The sequence below is a fragment of the Pomacea canaliculata genome, linkage group LG6 (genome assembly GCF_003073045.1).
Source record: "Pomacea canaliculata isolate SZHN2017 linkage group LG6, ASM307304v1, whole genome shotgun sequence".
NCBI classification, from domain to species: Eukaryota; Metazoa; Mollusca; class Gastropoda; order Architaenioglossa; family Ampullariidae; genus Pomacea; species Pomacea canaliculata.
This window is the reverse complement of record NC_037595.1, coordinates 10,836,649-10,852,778: the sequence shown is the minus strand read 5'-3', so window position 1 is coordinate 10,852,778 and position 16,130 is coordinate 10,836,649. Positions and strand designations below refer to the sequence as shown.

At 40.1% G+C, this 16,130-nt stretch overlaps 1 protein-coding gene and 1 long non-coding RNA gene across 6 annotated transcripts; both read right to left on the bottom strand.

Annotated features, from left to right (window-relative positions):
• Nucleotides 1-4: 4 nt before the first annotated feature.
• Nucleotides 5-6,895, bottom strand: LOC112566458. Of its 4 annotated transcripts, none has more exons than XR_003099597.1 (6): nucleotides 6,881-6,895; nucleotides 4,984-5,150; nucleotides 3,662-3,758; nucleotides 3,275-3,393; nucleotides 809-2,985; nucleotides 5-320 (listed from the first exon to the last, which is right to left on the bottom strand). It is a non-coding gene; the product is annotated as an uncharacterized LOC112566458 (long non-coding RNA). The 4 variants fall into 4 exon arrangements; XR_003099595.1 differs by lacking the exon at nucleotides 6,881-6,895 and adding an exon at nucleotides 6,686-6,761; XR_003099596.1 differs by lacking the exon at nucleotides 6,881-6,895 and adding an exon at nucleotides 6,686-6,752 and having other exon boundaries at nucleotides 5-331; nucleotides 4,984-5,187.
• An 805-nt stretch (nucleotides 6,896-7,700) lies between these two features.
• On the bottom strand, nucleotides 7,701-14,669 carry LOC112566359. 2 transcript variants are annotated; one of them, XM_025242515.1, is made up of 4 exons: nucleotides 14,479-14,669; nucleotides 9,707-12,599; nucleotides 9,150-9,339; nucleotides 7,701-8,917 (listed from the first exon to the last, which is right to left on the bottom strand). In XM_025242515.1, the coding sequence occupies exons 2-3, from the start codon at nucleotides 10,812-10,814 to the stop codon at nucleotides 9,164-9,166; spliced, it is 1,284 nt and encodes a 427-aa protein (XP_025098300.1). In that variant the 5' UTR covers nucleotides 10,815-12,599; nucleotides 14,479-14,669; the 3' UTR covers nucleotides 7,701-8,917; nucleotides 9,150-9,163. The 2 variants fall into 2 exon arrangements, with proteins under 2 accessions (XP_025098300.1, XP_025098299.1); XM_025242514.1 differs by having other exon boundaries at nucleotides 9,164-9,339; nucleotides 14,479-14,668.
• Nucleotides 14,670-16,130: the final 1,461 nt, after the last annotated feature.

Below are 16,130 nucleotides of genomic sequence, written 5' to 3'. Positions count from 1 at the left end.
GTCTCAGTGATTATACAGCACTTTTGTGTGACGACTGTAAGTCTCTTAATCTGGTTGTTCTAGACAGGCAGAACTGTGATTTGTCTCTATGGCTGTGATTAGAAGTTGTGAGGAGAAAAGAAGAGAAAATGCACGATTGCATCAACTTCCTATGTGTGTTTGTGTGTAATTTGTCAGAGCTGGCTTTTTCTCTTGCTCACGGTGATGGTGGTGACGAAGGGCAGACTTGAATGACCACGCCTGTTTGGAGACTGGTCGTAGACAAGCCTTGTGTGTGGCTGTGATTCCAGTTTCATCCCAGGATCTTGGCTTGACTAGTTCTATTTCTAGACTGTACAAAATAAGTACATTAAGTACACATGATTACATACATCACTACCGTTTGATGCTCTAATTTCCACTAATAACGAGGATTTCCATACCATTCAACAGTAAGTTCAATGCACTTTATTACAAAAGCAATGTTCTGTGTGAGAGCGAGGATAAAAGGGGGAGAGACGAAGGAAAATAGCAAATGGAGACAACAAACCGAGCACACAGAGGTAAATCTGTTCGCCAATCAGTTTAAAAAGTGAATTTTTGGTTTTAAAATTTCAATATATTTTTCAAGCTGTTTTCTATTTTGTAAACTCTAAGAATAAATCCCAGTCATGTTGACAGTTTTGAACTAGTAAACATGGACTGTGACTAACGAGGTCATTAAAATTTACTACTGGGTGTGTCTACATTTATCTTTGAAATAAGAAAAATAAAGAGTGTTTACAGTCTTTAAAATTAGTTACCCATAAATTTGAAATGAATTCCTTACCTTGTGGATATCAGTTTTTTAGCTATTCACAATGGTTTAATAAGATTCTCACTAAACTATTAATCTCAATCGAGCGATAAGAACTCGCCATCTGCAATTTCCTCATTGAGGAATACCCGATAATACACATCCACAGCAAAGGGCCTGAGCCTAAATTTGCAGTTCTCCTCTGTGTGTGTGTGTGTTTTTTTTTAAGGGAATGTCACTCATTTGTCACCTTTTGAATCATTCTTCCTGTTGTGTTGTAGTGTCATGCACTGGGCTGAACACTGTCACGGTATTCGCTCTCTAGCCCATAGTGAATGTTGTAGTCTGGTCGCCATTGTCCTGTGTATTTCCTTCATCTGTTGTCAAGTCCTTTACAAGGATCCCGCACGACTTGAGGAAAATATTATTAGCAGATTGTTTTATTGTTTGGTCAATAGTGTGTGAGAGGTGAAGTCAGTTTCCTTGTAATAATTATAGGCACAGTTAATTTTTTTAATTTAGTATTGAGTTAAAGATGAAGGAAGAATTATGGTTATGGGGATGTATTGTTTGTGTTCAAAACATCATCGTTTTTTCTTTGTTTCTTAGGTCGAAAACAATCTTCAACAAACGCTTACTGTCAAATTTCACACAGTAAGGTTCTGTTATATAAGATAAGATTATTATTTATCTCGGATGGATAAACCTGCATATCACTTCGACTAGTTACACATATGTCGTGGTGGTGTCATATTTCGATTTATTGCTGAAATCATCGGAGTTATGGTTGTCAATATTCAAGGAAGCAGACTTTATCTGCTTCACATGTGAAATCAACAGCAGTGACAAAGACAAGTGAACGATTGCAATTAAAATATGCTATTTTCCATTGTGACATTTTAATAATAAAGACATTAGCTATTAGTGATCGATGCCAAACTGAAGTCTCATGAGTTTGGAGCAACTCAATATTAAACCGGTAATGAACAACTAAATAAACATATATTACCATATTTACATTATTATATGTGAAAACATAAGGCCTGATGTGAAATAATTTAAATGGTGGACGCTGTGAAGAACCTGAGAGACTATTAGACCAGAGAAGCAGGAGGCTGAATGACTGAAGGGTTTGCTTTGCACTGGATGTTGCGGAGCAAGTTTTGCACAACAAGAAGCTGGAGAACCTTTCAGTGTAGCAATGGTTAAAACAATTGTTTGTGAACAGGTTCAGAACGGCGTTCATGCGCGTGTGCTGTTCAGATTGTTCTTCATTAACTCACAGAGCTGTTTGCCAAAAGATATTTCAGACCACGAGCAAGCTAAGAAAAATATAGAGCAGAAAAAAAATATAGAACAGTTAAACCCCTTAGAAAGGCGTTGCACGCAACAACACTGAAATTTCCATTAAAACTGAAACTCCAGCTTTGATTGTGATTCACCCGTGATCATGAGGAAGATTCTCATGGGAAATTCTACACAATGGAAAATTTATAAACGCAGAAAAATGTAAAAAGAGATATAGAAAAGAGACGACGACGACGACGACGACGATGATGATGATGATGATGATGATGATGAGGAGGAGGAGGAGGAGGAGGAGGAGGAGGAGGAGGAGGAGGAGGAGGTTAAGGTGATGTTCGTGATGATGACTATGACAATAATGAAAATTTCCAAAAGAATCCAAAAATAAATTAAATGTTGTAACTTTGGAACTAGAGAAGATCATTCTGGCCCTCAGTACTTGTAGGCATCAAAGACTACATTAGTAATAATTGACCTAAACCTCTCTTAGGAAGGCACTAGGTGGCAGCAGATACTAAACCCTTGGTCAGCCCAATTTCATTCATTGTAAGGAAAAATACAGAAAAGTCTGTCCACTTTGGAGGAAGAACCATGATAATCGTTTCAAAGGATCACTAGCCGAGACAGAAATGTTTTCTGCCATCTCATGACATGTCTTCACTTCTGGAAGTTCAAATTAAAGTCATCGTTCTTCTGTGGTGTCTGTGTTTGAGGGTTGATGGTCGTTCATTGGCAGGTCACTCTGATACTTTGCCTGACCTCCATAACGAAGGTGTCCCCCCTGCTAGACAACAAACTGGAGCACACAGGGTCATAAAGTGCATGTTGAAAGGCTGCATCGTCTTCGTCCATCCACTCTCTCAGACACAGCTTGCACTTGAAGCAGATGATGTAGTCTTCATGGCCTGTCACAAAGAATAGATGAACCTTAGAAAACATTGTCAAGGTTTTTCGATATTTTTAGAAAAAGAAAGGATTTCAGGGCGGAAAGCATATTCGACAAATAAATATTGGTTTTTATAGCCTTGTCTTTTATTTATTACTATTAGGAGTAGTTCAAATATTTATAAATTTAGTCACAATATATTTGCTTTGTAAATTTACTGTTACACGCGCACTCTCTCTCTCTCTCTTTGAGTTCTTTTCAGAATCTGAGACAATCGAGAATGCATGAAGAACTTGGTGGAAGCTCACCAAGGTAGAAGAAACCATCGTCTGCTAACACTTCAATCCTAACATCTGGATGATGCTTTGCAATTTTCTTCAACGAATCGACAGCGCTTCTGCTTCGCATCAAAAGATGGGAACACGATCTAAAATAAAACAGGAAATTTGTGTTTGCTCTGTTCAAATTCAGATAGGGATTAAGGATTTTTTTTTATAAAAAAGCAGAGTGATTAAAGGTAGCTGCCATAAATACTTCTTGCTGAAGTAAATGCAGTGGGTCTCAAAGTGTGATCATCCGTACTTTTTCCTTTAGTGAAATACTTTGAGAACCACCGAGCTGGTATATCATCAGCAGTTAGATGTTACAAGAAGATTTTATGTGTAAAATTCTGTCTGTCATAACAACAGTCGTACCTGCATTGGTAGAGAAGGTAGTTCTTTGAAAGCATGTTCCGCTGAGTGCGCTGGTCCTGAAGAGGATCCAGGAGGAGGACTTTCAGAAGTCATGTTACTTAGAAGAAAGAAAAAGCAGAACTAGCGGCTTCATCCGCCAAGTCACGTGACGACTAGCAGATGCGACCCACACAACAGATGTAGGCGTCTACATGTTGTTATACTGGGTTATACAGTGAAAATATTTATTCCTGAAATCTGGCCAGTCAACAAAGTTGTATATTCTTTCTATTTCAAAGTGTTCTCTTTCATACCCTTTCTTGTAATTTAGCACGCTTGTTTACTTGCGTATAAAGTATACTAATGTCAAGAAATTAATATGCTATATTAATTAGTGTTTATTTTTAAAATTACTATTCACATTATTTTATAAATTGTTAGTAACTATTTTTAGTGTTTATTTTACAAATTATTGCTAATATTTGTTTTCTAAGTTATTGTTAATATTTATATTCTTATTATTAAATTTTTCTATTAATTATTACTAAATGTTAGCGCAAAAGACGGAAAAGTTTATTAATTAATTCAGCACCTCATTGCTGTCTTTAACCCCCAGAACGATGCGTACGATAGCCATCTACAAACTAATTTTTAAATTAATTGTGGGGTTCATTCTTTTAAAACTATGGCATTGATTGAACAGCTGACATTTCGTCGGACTAAGAGTTGAAAATAATAAAAAATATATCTAATAATTAAAATATTAATATTAACATTGTGCATCTCTAAGAAGCTAATCTTACAATGACCGTCAAGGTGATGTTGTCCCAAGGGTTGTGTGGATGAAACAATAACTTTGTGTACCACAGTTAGGCCACTGCAGCAAATATTGCAATTTCAACTTCCAAATAAATGTCATAACCCTTCATCAACTTTTCAAAGCAGAACTTTATTGCCTTATAGAAGATTCAGTTGAATGCAAGCTGATGGTGTGCACATTAAGAGGCGTATTCACACATTTTACGGAAGAGGGAGGCACGCTATCCTGTCTTGGTGTCTGAGACCAGCGTCCATTATTATTATTTTTTAAAGTGCTCCGTGCCTGTGTTTGATGGCAAGAAAACCTCTGTATAAATCTAACTGATTAATATTTTGCATGTTTGTGTGTTTATCATGATACATACATCTGATACCTGCCATGAAAGATGCTGACGAGCCTCTATGTAAAGCGCTGATGCTAGAGAAATGTGCTCTATAAATTTTCTCATTAATTAATGAAGGAACTAGTGACAGACATTACCATTCGAGATTTGGTCACAAACAAGGTTTGGTCACTACATTACCTGCCACCGGACAATCCAGGCGTTTTCTTCGCTGTATAGGGATCCGAACTGGCGTAGATAGTACCACATCGCCGGCCCCTAAGGGCCGCAGTTTCTCGACGCCCCTTCGTAATCTTTAGTAAACAGTTTTGCTGCCTTTAAGTCCTCAGATGCAGTTCAACGCCTTCCTGTTAGCAAGAAATACACCAATCTCATCGCAGTAAGCTGTTAGAAAAGGAAACAAAATTTTAATGAAACCAACGCATAAGAAATACAGGGTACGTGCCAGACTTTCAGCTTCCTTGGCGATACTAGCGATTTGTTATAACAGTGCAAATGAAAGTTTCTTTAACTATTGACTAGTGTTATTGTAATGCAGACCTTCTGAAAGAGAGATACACGCGAGAAAACAAACCCAGTACAAAGGCGTTTTTATACTTTTGGGGAGAACTAAAGTAAATTATTTTCGTCTTCAGCATCATAAGTCCCCTAGCCCTGAGTGGCAGTAAGGACTGGTGACAACATTACTACAAACTCTTACAAGCTTTCTCAACTTTGCCCTCTTCTCTGGAATCACAGAGACCAGTCAGTCTTGAGTCTGCCTATTTCCTTTTTATCGCCATCTTTTTATTCCCTGTACTGTCCCCTACATGATCATCTTTGTAAGTCCTAACGTTTTTGAGAAGTGTCCATTATCATTTCACCTTGATTTCAGTTTGTTTTTTGTGTTGTTTTGTTTTTTGTTGTTTTTTTTTTTATATTGTGGGCAGGTCTTCATGAGGGTTCAGTTACTGGTATAAATTCCCTTTGTACCTTTCTAACTTCTACCTTCTCATTAATATGGTGTCTTATTCTGTTGAATGTCACAAGCCACAAAACACTTTTCACTCTCGAACACTGACTTGTGGCATGTAATAAAAGAAAAGATTCTTGTAAGAAAGTTCTAAGGAATGGTGCAACGAATTTTATATATTCTGCTCACCAATGACACAATGTGAAGCTATGTCATCTCTTGTGAACAGGCACTTTGACCGAAAGTGTAGTCCCTCCTCATGCCGTTAGGACATTGTAGCCTAATTCTTTGTATAGTTTCTATTATTAGCAACAATGTCCTCTGCCATTGTCACACAAGTTGGCAATTGAAACTAGCGGCAGTAGACATATGCTCTACAGAATAAAACTAGGAGAAATCTTTTGCCAAAAGACTTTATTTTGCGTGAAGGCAGATACTACCAGGAGGATCTGATGATGTTCGAGATGATACTGTGGTGTGCGACTAAACGACTGAACTTACGATTATTATCGGACTGTTTGCTTGGACTGGGGGGTTTGAAACCCAAACATGCTAAGCCAGCATCGTGTCTGATCTCTACCGTTGAACATTCGTGTCAAAACAACGGAAACTGGTGATCAGACCATGTATAGAAACAAAACAAAAAGTCATCGACTACATCAGACTCGTTGTTATTTGTGTACTTTGTCTGTGTTTGACTTACGTGCTGCAAATTTCTAACGACAAGTCGTATTCAAGAAAATAAACCAAGGTTTTAAAAAATAAAGAAAACTAGTGCTCTTCGCATTTTTTGGCAGACGTCCGTACTTTGCCCAACCCTGGTGTAGAAGGTTGTGTGGTGTGACTACATGCATTTTTCTTTAATCACACTTCTCATGAAGTAAAGAGATTTCCTAATACACTTATAACATATATCTGCAAATATCTCACCTTAGTCCTCACGCTCCTGTAGCTGCTCCAAAAAGTGAACGAGAAGAAGTCGGTGTCGTTATATCGGGGATTCCCGTTTGACATCCACCTATCTATGACTAGATACATATGTCTGCTGTTTACATCGCGGACCTGTCGAGGTCAAAAGAACTTTGAACAACCCTGCTTTGACTCGGTGTGACATGAATGACTCACCTTATCTCCTGGTGCAAGCGTGTGTTGAAGTCAGTGTCAGTTTATTTAGTCTCAAGCCGCAGGGTAGGTTGCCGACTGTACGAAAGGAAAACTTCATCTCCCTGTACATCCTGCCAAACAGGAAATTAAACTTTCGTCGTGTTCTCGTTGAACTAAATTTCAAATCCTGAAATAAAGATTCTTAGGATGTCTCAGAAGTCGATCGTTTAATCTTCTGGTTAGAACCAGAAAGCAGAAATTCAGTCATCGGCGTTATCATTCATCGCCGTCATTGTCATCGTTACCAAAGCCACCACACAACAATCATCATCATTTTCTTTATAAACAGTAGCAGCAGCACGAAACTGTTCATGTGTACTGGTGGGTGGATGGATAGATGGTTAGTTAACTGTGTTTGTGTCGGGAAAGTAAAGATACCTACGTACTGCTGTTTAAATATATAGGTAACCTACTTGTGTATGTATAGACGTGTATATACATAAAGGTTCACCCGTGATCGTTTTTGTGTTTATAAATTGACAAAACCCATATTCTCACTGCTCACCGACGGGACGAGTTTTGCAAACAAAACGGCCTGTGTGCAGTAAGTTAATGGATGACGTGTGAGATGTACTTACAGTATAGTAAATATGTCTGCTTTGTCAGAAGTATTTTATGTTTCATAACCTTATCTTTGTTTCTCATCATTGAAAAGTACAGTGCTTGGATTTCTTCATTTCTCATTGTTGCTTTCAGGGAAACACATACATATATACACTTTGATATGTACACACTATCTGAACGCCAATAACGAAAGACAAATTAATTTTAAAGTCAAGAATCGCAAAACAAATTATGTTTATTTTCAAAATATTTAAAGCAAGGGTAGCAGACAGGTGCAAGATCACTAATTTCAAAAGGAATACAACATTCACACGTGAAAACAGTCACCACCACCCCTACCCCAAGAAATCGCTTTAGTATCTGTGCAATAAGATGTATATTAATATATAACAGCATAGCTGACAAATTATTTAGTCCCCGTTCTATATATCACCCATTATAATATTGTCCTGATAAATTATATAGACATTGCCATACACATTTTATAGAGATATATATGACCGCAGTTTTGATTTAAACCCCAATGTTAAAAATGTTGCTTGCAGGAGTGAACAAATACTCAAATTAAAACAAACAAACAAGCCAGAAAAATCACTAGAAGCTCCATGAAAGGTCATCATCAAGATGTACTATGTACCGGATGTCAACATCCCTCCGTCTATGTTGGAACAGTTTCTACAAAGGGCAGTGATGTATGATTTATCTGATGTTAGGGCTAAAAATGCTCCCTGAGCTTATAGCTAATAAAATAAAATGCAAAAAAGAGCAATTATTCAGATTTTCAAAAATTTTCAAATGAACTTAGCTCACTTAGAAACAATTTCGCACTCTGGTTATCTAATATATTACATCCCAGCAATATTTGAAGAAAATAAATCAACAAAACCAACAAAAAACATAATGTCATTCAACTTGTTTTGTAGAAACGCACATCGACACACTTTTAAAAACTAGTGTACTCACTGCAATTCTGTGATAAGTGCACCGATTTTAGTCTGTGTAAACACATTTTATAAAAACTTTCTTTTTATCCAACTTTCTCTTTTTCTCTCTTCTCTCTCTCGCTATCTCTGTATCCTTCGATCTTGGTACAAATATTCGATTCGGTTCTAGCTTCCTCCCTTCAGTCCTCCTCAAAATTCAAAACTGTAACTTTCTTTCAAATATCCCAAAGTGAGTTTTTTCAATGTTTTCATTTCCTTGTGGATTGAATGAAACACATTTCTTCAATTGTCTTGTCCTCAAACAGCAGCTGTGCCGCAATGCTCGCTCAGTCTTTCCACGATCGGAGTCTCCAGAGGACAGGACCACATGCCAGAACTTGACATCACTTGAAAGGATGCGCTCGCTTCAAGTCTCTCTGCCCAAGTCCTTAAGATGGTTTTAAAGGTGATCCCTTGTTATTGATGATCTGCGTCAAGTCTTCTGGAAATTCTGAGAAAAAAGAGCAATTTTTTGCAGCGACATGTGGGTAAACAATAAATTATTATTTATTATTATTATTATTATTATTATTATTATTATTATTATTATTATTATTATTATTATTTATTATTATTAATTATTATTATTAACAATGCTATATACCATGCTAGGTCGACGGGTCGGAAAGTAAAGAAGTAAAGCGTAAGACGATGGCAAGGAAAGTGAAAAAACAAACACTCACATGTTTACACCTACTTATTTCTCTGGTCTCTGTTCTTTCTGAATTTCTTTCACGAAGTCTTCTCCTTTCATCTGGATCAGGTACTGACAGGTGGGCTGTCCACGAACATGCTCGTGCCACGGGTTCATGGCAGGCCGCCAGTTGCCGACTTGCACACCGCAGTAGAAGCAGCAAACTGTGCTACCTTCACCTGAGGGAGTAGGTTGGGGTTGTGTGGGAGAAACACATAATGATGTGAGATATGTCGTATGCATACACGTGCACACATAGGAGCATGCATACTCTGTATTCACAAGCAATCACGCATACGAACACTCTATCGTACACCCGAAGAAACGAGCGTTCCTCTCTAACATTCAGCCGTATTCATGAAACGAGATATATTCCCCCCTACAGAGCTATTTTCACATATTTCTCTTACCTTACCCATGTAAATGTCTTACCATACCCGTGTAGATGACTTGCTAATAGAGATATCTCCTAATCAACCAGTACTTGTCCTGACAAACTCACAAAAATATGTCCCGACCAACCCGAATAGGTGTCTATCGACCTACCCGTATAGAAGTATCCAGCCAAAGCCATATTGGCCGGCTGCTGTCCTGTCTCCTCCCTCGGCCAGTGAATGAAAGTGGCTCGTCTGCTCCTCAGTGGGATGTGGGTGGGGCTTGCTGCTCTCGTCAAATCAATCATCGGAGACCTCGGCGCCCATGGAGGGAGCGAGCCGGCGGAGTAGACCGTGACCGGCCCGTGACGTCGTTCGACCCCCGACAGCCTCGCGAAGACCGAGGTCTGGGCCAGCGGCAGTTCCAGTGGCTGATTCTCCCGTCTGTTGGAATCGTTTCCACTGTTGGATGACGCCGATCCAGCAAACCTTCCGTCACACGAACAGGAAGCTGGGCTTCCACTGTCAGGGTAATGAAGTGAAGACTGCTCACGGCGGGGTTGACATGGATACAGGCTCATCCTTGACGAGGAAACGTCTCTGACATTGACAGTCATGACGTCGTTGTGAGAACAGGGTACTGTTGTTGCTTGGACGGGGTGGGTGTCCACCCGCTCAACGATGCCCGCTGCAGAGACCGTCGTGCTGGCTGTGCCTGAAGCAACATTGCCAGGGGAGCTCACTCTGGTGGTAGTGCACGCCGGGACAGCCAAGACTCTTTGCGCTTCCATCGTGGCCAGGAGGGTTTCGTGAGCTACGCTGGGCTGGTTTCCGGTTTCCGTAGTGTGCATGGAGGAAGGGTAAGGTGAGAAGTGCTCAGTCTCGGGTCTTAACGCCTCCCTCACCGGAACTGACATCCGCAGCCTCGTGGTGTTGAAACTTGGTCTGGTGGTTCTGTCCTCCTCGCGGTGCGAGTCCAACTCCGTTCTGTCGTTCTGCGATGTTTCCTGGGGGCGTCTGGTCTGACCAGATCCGGCGACATCATCTAGGGAGACCCTCCTCTCGGAGGTCTTGATGTCGAGTTCCAAGTCTGTCGGCACGCTCGCCTCTGCTGTAGGCCCTATGAGTCTGGCATCTGTTGCTATGGGAACCGGGTAATTTTCAAAAACTCGGACCGCCTCCTTGATATCTCCGATCACCCCTCCCCTCTCGTGGAGTTTCTTCCTTAGGTCCACACAAAGCGAAGAATGGTCTTCCTTACTTTCAGCCACCACTATCATCTGATGTTTCAAATCCTGTCCAGGCGTCTTCGGGATGATGTCCGATTCCTCTTCAAAATAGCTGCAGTGTAATGTTGCTAAATGGCCGTACTGTGTTCCATTTGAAAGCTTCAATTCGGGCAAACTGTCTGCTTTTGAGCTTAGCTGACTAATCTTTTCAAGATGTATGAGAGACGCGACCCATCCGCAGAGTTTTTGTTTTTATATTTCTTCCCCTGACCGTTACCAAGTGTCTTATTATGATCCCAGTCCGATGTTGTGTCATAGACATGGTTTGCCCTCCAGTTGGAGTTGCCTTTCTTGTGGAGAGCCTTTCCTATCTTGTCTTGGAAATTTTCAGTTTCTTCGTTGTGGTAGATCCTTTGGGGTGCATACACAAAATTTCGTATTTCGTTAAGACTTTGAACTAAGTCATCTTGACTTTTGGAGTAATCCAAAGATGGTTCGTATATGTAACTGTCTTTCTGTCGCCCACGCTTGTAACTGTACGGTAACTGTAGAAGTTTGTGCAATCGCTCCTGTACTGCAGCTGACTTGTAGATGGTCGCATCCTTCTCCTCGCATACCCAAGAACGCATGGCATCATCAAAAGAGGGATCAAGAAAAATGAGCAACGAGATAATCACACGTATATAAAGTTCTCTCAAAAGATCTCCTGACAGGCACACATGGCTGTCTCCCAAGCCCGATGGCCAGAACTTGAGATCTTTCTTTATAATTTGCTTCTCCTCCTCTATTCCTATATCCATCAGACTTTGCCTAAAATCGCTGTTACAATAATTATCAAGCACAGACTCTCCATGCTGCTCCGGCCTCTTGGCCAGTTTCGCTGCCTGGGAGGAAAACACATTCTGCATCTCTTCAGCAACGTGACTCTTAGGACTGACATTCCCTCCGGCGTTTTCAATTGACATGTAGTTGACTGATGGAAAATGTCTCTCATCCGACTTCATATTTGGAAAGACAATTATGATTAAAAATACAGACAAAAAAGATAAATTTCTTCGAAGAATGTCTCCTGCTCAACCTTGGCGACAAAAATCTTTGTTTAGTGTTCTTCCAGACTTCTGTTTATTGTCCTCTTCAATTGTACCTCGAAAACAAAACTGAAATGCATAAATCTCCATATACATATATATCAAATATCGTTCATTCACTTCAGGAAGCTGGATAAATCAGATGTGGGAGTGTGTGGGCAATGACGATTGATGACGAGGTCTTTGCTTGGACGGCTGGCGTCCTCTCCGCACGTGAAGGTACGTGAGACGCAGGTGCCTGTCCTGGCTGCTCTTCGCGAACGGAAGAGGATTTCCTTGAACCCAAAAGATAACAACGCACCTCGCAGAATCCTTCACCTGATCTTCATTTGTAGAAAAATGAGTCGTCAGATATTCAATGTACCTGATGATCAAAACAGGAACTTTGCTGTTGCAAGGTGGCTCATGTAACCCGCTTGCTATTATTTTGTCCAAGGGAAAAAACTTGAATGTCGAAAACTTCCAAAACTTTGATTCCTCGAGGGTAAGGATGGAATCTGTACATGGAATCTGTACCTTGAGCTCTGTTCTTGTTTTCATCATGGTTCCTCGACACTGTCATTGTTACAGTCACAAAACCTTACGGATATATAATTACTCGTACAATTGAGGGTTCGTAGAAGATACTGTGGTGTAGATTGCTCGTTCATACTCAGTGTATGGCGAAACATTTGTGAGAATTCTGCTACATTTCATCACATCAGACAAAGCATGGGCGAAGTCTCTTCTCTAAAAGGTCGTTGTTTGGCTGAAACGATATTTTCATGAAATATGATAACTTTACGACATGATGGGGTTACTACGACAGGAGAAAGGAGAATCATGAACCTTTTATAAAAATACGATATATTACATTTCAATGAAAGTAGAATGTATTCTAACCCTGATCACTACACCAAGATCAGTATGTTTATATGCAGCACACATGAAACGGCTTTAATCCAACATTCTTCCTCAACAACAGCTCAGTGCCTTGTATTTTAAGGAAATTAATAGTATGGCAGCAAGCTTCTAGAACGTTCGACATTTAACATAGGGACACTAAATATTTCCTGATAAACAGCTTGACTTTAGTTTCAGAGATACTGTTCTAAACAGGTTGACAGCACACTTTGTAACAAGCACCAGATACACAGCCAGTCACGTGGACAGATTATGAGACATCACGACAAGAGGTTGAGATTAAAAAGTAGTCAACAACTAGAGATGGAAGAAAGATATTCATGAACAGAACTGAGATCTGGAACAAAACATTAATAAAAAAAAACAACAACAACTACAAAAAAGAATGTAGCTACTTTTAACATGTTTCTGTTTGATAGTCTAAAATTTAAATTTAAGTTTAAATTGAAAATTATTTTATTTGATCTTATCATCCGAAACTAATCTTATGCTCTTTATAAAGAGCAAAAACTATACACGTCTTACTAATCTCTTAAACTTTCTTTTGTAGAATGTCCAAAATAAGAAAGACTTGTCTCCGTTTATGATTCACACTGCTATTTTCATGCAGTAGTCATCGTCAAAAAACCGTGGTGTCATTCGGTAAAGAAAGGAATTATTTTTTCCTGTGAACTCCCAACAATATGTGTAAAGACTGACATGTGATGTAGCTTTCCCGTTGGAATTTTCGATGACTATAAAGGCTTTTAACATTTGGTCTAATTAGAATAATTACATTTTAATTTAGTTACCCAGTGAAAATAACTGTAGCTTTAGCTAACCATTTATGAACATGCTTGCGCAAGCAGATAAAGGTATGAGAATGCGTTACAGTATATAGGTCAGTAGGTAAATATTTTAGAAAGGAATGTGAGATCAGCACAAGAGATGGGAAGTGAAGAAAAAGGTAGAGGTATAAAGAAAACAAGAAAAAAGAAGAAAGAGAGAGAACAGAAGAGTGAAAGAAACTGAGAAAGAAAACAATACCGACATACACCTGTCTGTCTGGTCTGGAGACAAGTCGTTCAAACGAATCGAATGCCTATATATACAGGTGTTCAGACTTTGTTGTGGCTGTTGCCCGACAACACAGTAAGGGGGGACACATACGGAGGACTTTACTTGCCAATAGATTGTTCTGGAAAATTCCCTCATACACGTGCTCTTCAGACCCGCTCCCGCCCTAAGCGTGCATGTGCTTGTATTATCACTCATTATGCCGATTTTTCTCTCGTTCGCGCAATAGTCATGGTCGAATGATCTCTATACAAAAGCATGAATGGATTATAGGCAGGTTAATCAATGGCAACACACAATGTAGCAGAACTCAAGGCTGGTTAGAAAGCTGTATCTTATAAACATATTCTAAATAAATTGGAAAAATAATGAAGAGGTTTCTGGATAGGTGAGAAAGAAGAGCGAAAGGCGGGAAAGAGGAGGGAAAAGAGATGGGAAGAGCTAGCGAAATAGTCAATGACTATCAGACTATAGCATGAATACATGTAACAACATATGTCATCCTTCTAGGTGTGTCCTGTACCAAAATAATAGAAGACCTCCAATATGATTACAATGTGATGATATGTATTAGTACTCTCCATCTGCTACAGAAAAATTAAGTCAGAAATAAAGATTCCAGACACGAAGTATTGTCCTGTATTGTCTAGATATTGAATGCTACTTACTGAGGTCGCAATTCGCCTTTTCACGACCATCAAGATGGCTGACAGGGGCAGGAGTGCTTATATCAATCGGGGATTCCCGAACTCCTTTTCCAGTAAAGCCAGGGCTTTTTTGTTTGTTTGTTTTCCCTAAAACTGCTCGGCTTGCAACTGAGATGAAGTCTCTGGCCATAAACCACAGACAACCCTGTGCAACGCCTGACAGTGTTTCTTCGTCAACACTCAACAGCCGAAAGATGCTCGCGCTCAAAATGCCTCTCAATCCTAAAGGCCGAAGTCGAAATGGGCGTGTTTTCAAATGGTTTCGCCCGTGCGAGGGAAGGTAGGAGTACACGGGGTCAGTACCAGCGGTCAGTCTTCCCTAATTGCTACCCTGGCCCCGAGGCAAAGTGGAGATCGCAAGCGATAAACCGTCTTTCTCAGCTGAGTACTGGTGTTGGCGGTGAGAAAGCTGAAGTGAAACGGGCTGCAACTGAACATACTGTCAGGGTTAGGGTTGTCCTACCAGACAAAGTGAGGCGAAACGGCTTCCATCTGAACATACTGTCTTTCCTTACATCTTTCTTTACTCATAAGAGGGGATAATAATATTTAATACTTTCAGTTCATTCCTCCTGATGACTGACCTAAAGTACACCTCGGTTTGAGTGCAATGTTCGAACTTTTACAAATGGCCAACAATTCACGACTGCAACATAGTGCCCCCACGATCTTTTCTCTTCTTATCTCACCCGACCATTGTGGAGGTCATCGGTGCTTGCGTCTTCCTGAGTCCACAAAACCGAGAACTGGACTTGGATAAGACTTGTATAATCAAAAGGGTTAGGACCAGTTTAGCACCCCTGGTTTTGTTTGTGTGTTCTCCCTTGTGAGAGAGAGGACAGGAAAGGAGACAAAGGCAAACAACCCAAATAACACAAACAAAAAGGCAATGGAATTTTTAAACTTAGTTTTTATTCCTCTCGTTTAGTTTTTTTTTTATTCCCATTGGTGACCGACATACGGCACTCCATCTGGGTTTGGGTACAGTGTTCGTACTTTTTGAACGACGCAAGTGGGCATCACTTCACGTCTGTGGCACAGCACCCATTCACCTTCTGCCAAAGCGGTTTTTCTAACTAGGTATCTCTTGTCCTTCCAGAGTCCAACAAAGTCTAGCATTTTCCAATACCTTGTGTAGATCCTATTCCGAATACCTCGATTTTGAGGACAAGCCGCCTGTCCCTTCCCGATGAACTCTACGTCGCGAGCTCCTGATGTTATGCAAGGTGCTTGGAAGCAGTGTGGACATTCAGGCAGAGAGCTTAGATGTATATCTAAGCTCTCTGATTCAGGTGCCGCACCTGGTCCGGGGGGCAAAGTTTTTCCACCCTCAATGGCCAGTACATCGCCATCCCGCGTATCCTTATTCACTGGGTATCTTCCTCCTACAGAAAAGTGTACAAAGTCATGTGTATAATTGTAAAATCCATGAAATTTCATTTGTACGCGCACTCACGGCACGCTTTATCTCTCATGCAAAGATGTATATCTGTCCATTATCTATAAAGTAGAATATATATATATAAATACAGTGGAATACAGATTTGGAATGACTCACGTTTTCTCGAAGTTTGGTGTGGGAGTCGTTCGGCATTATAGGACCAGCCATTTCT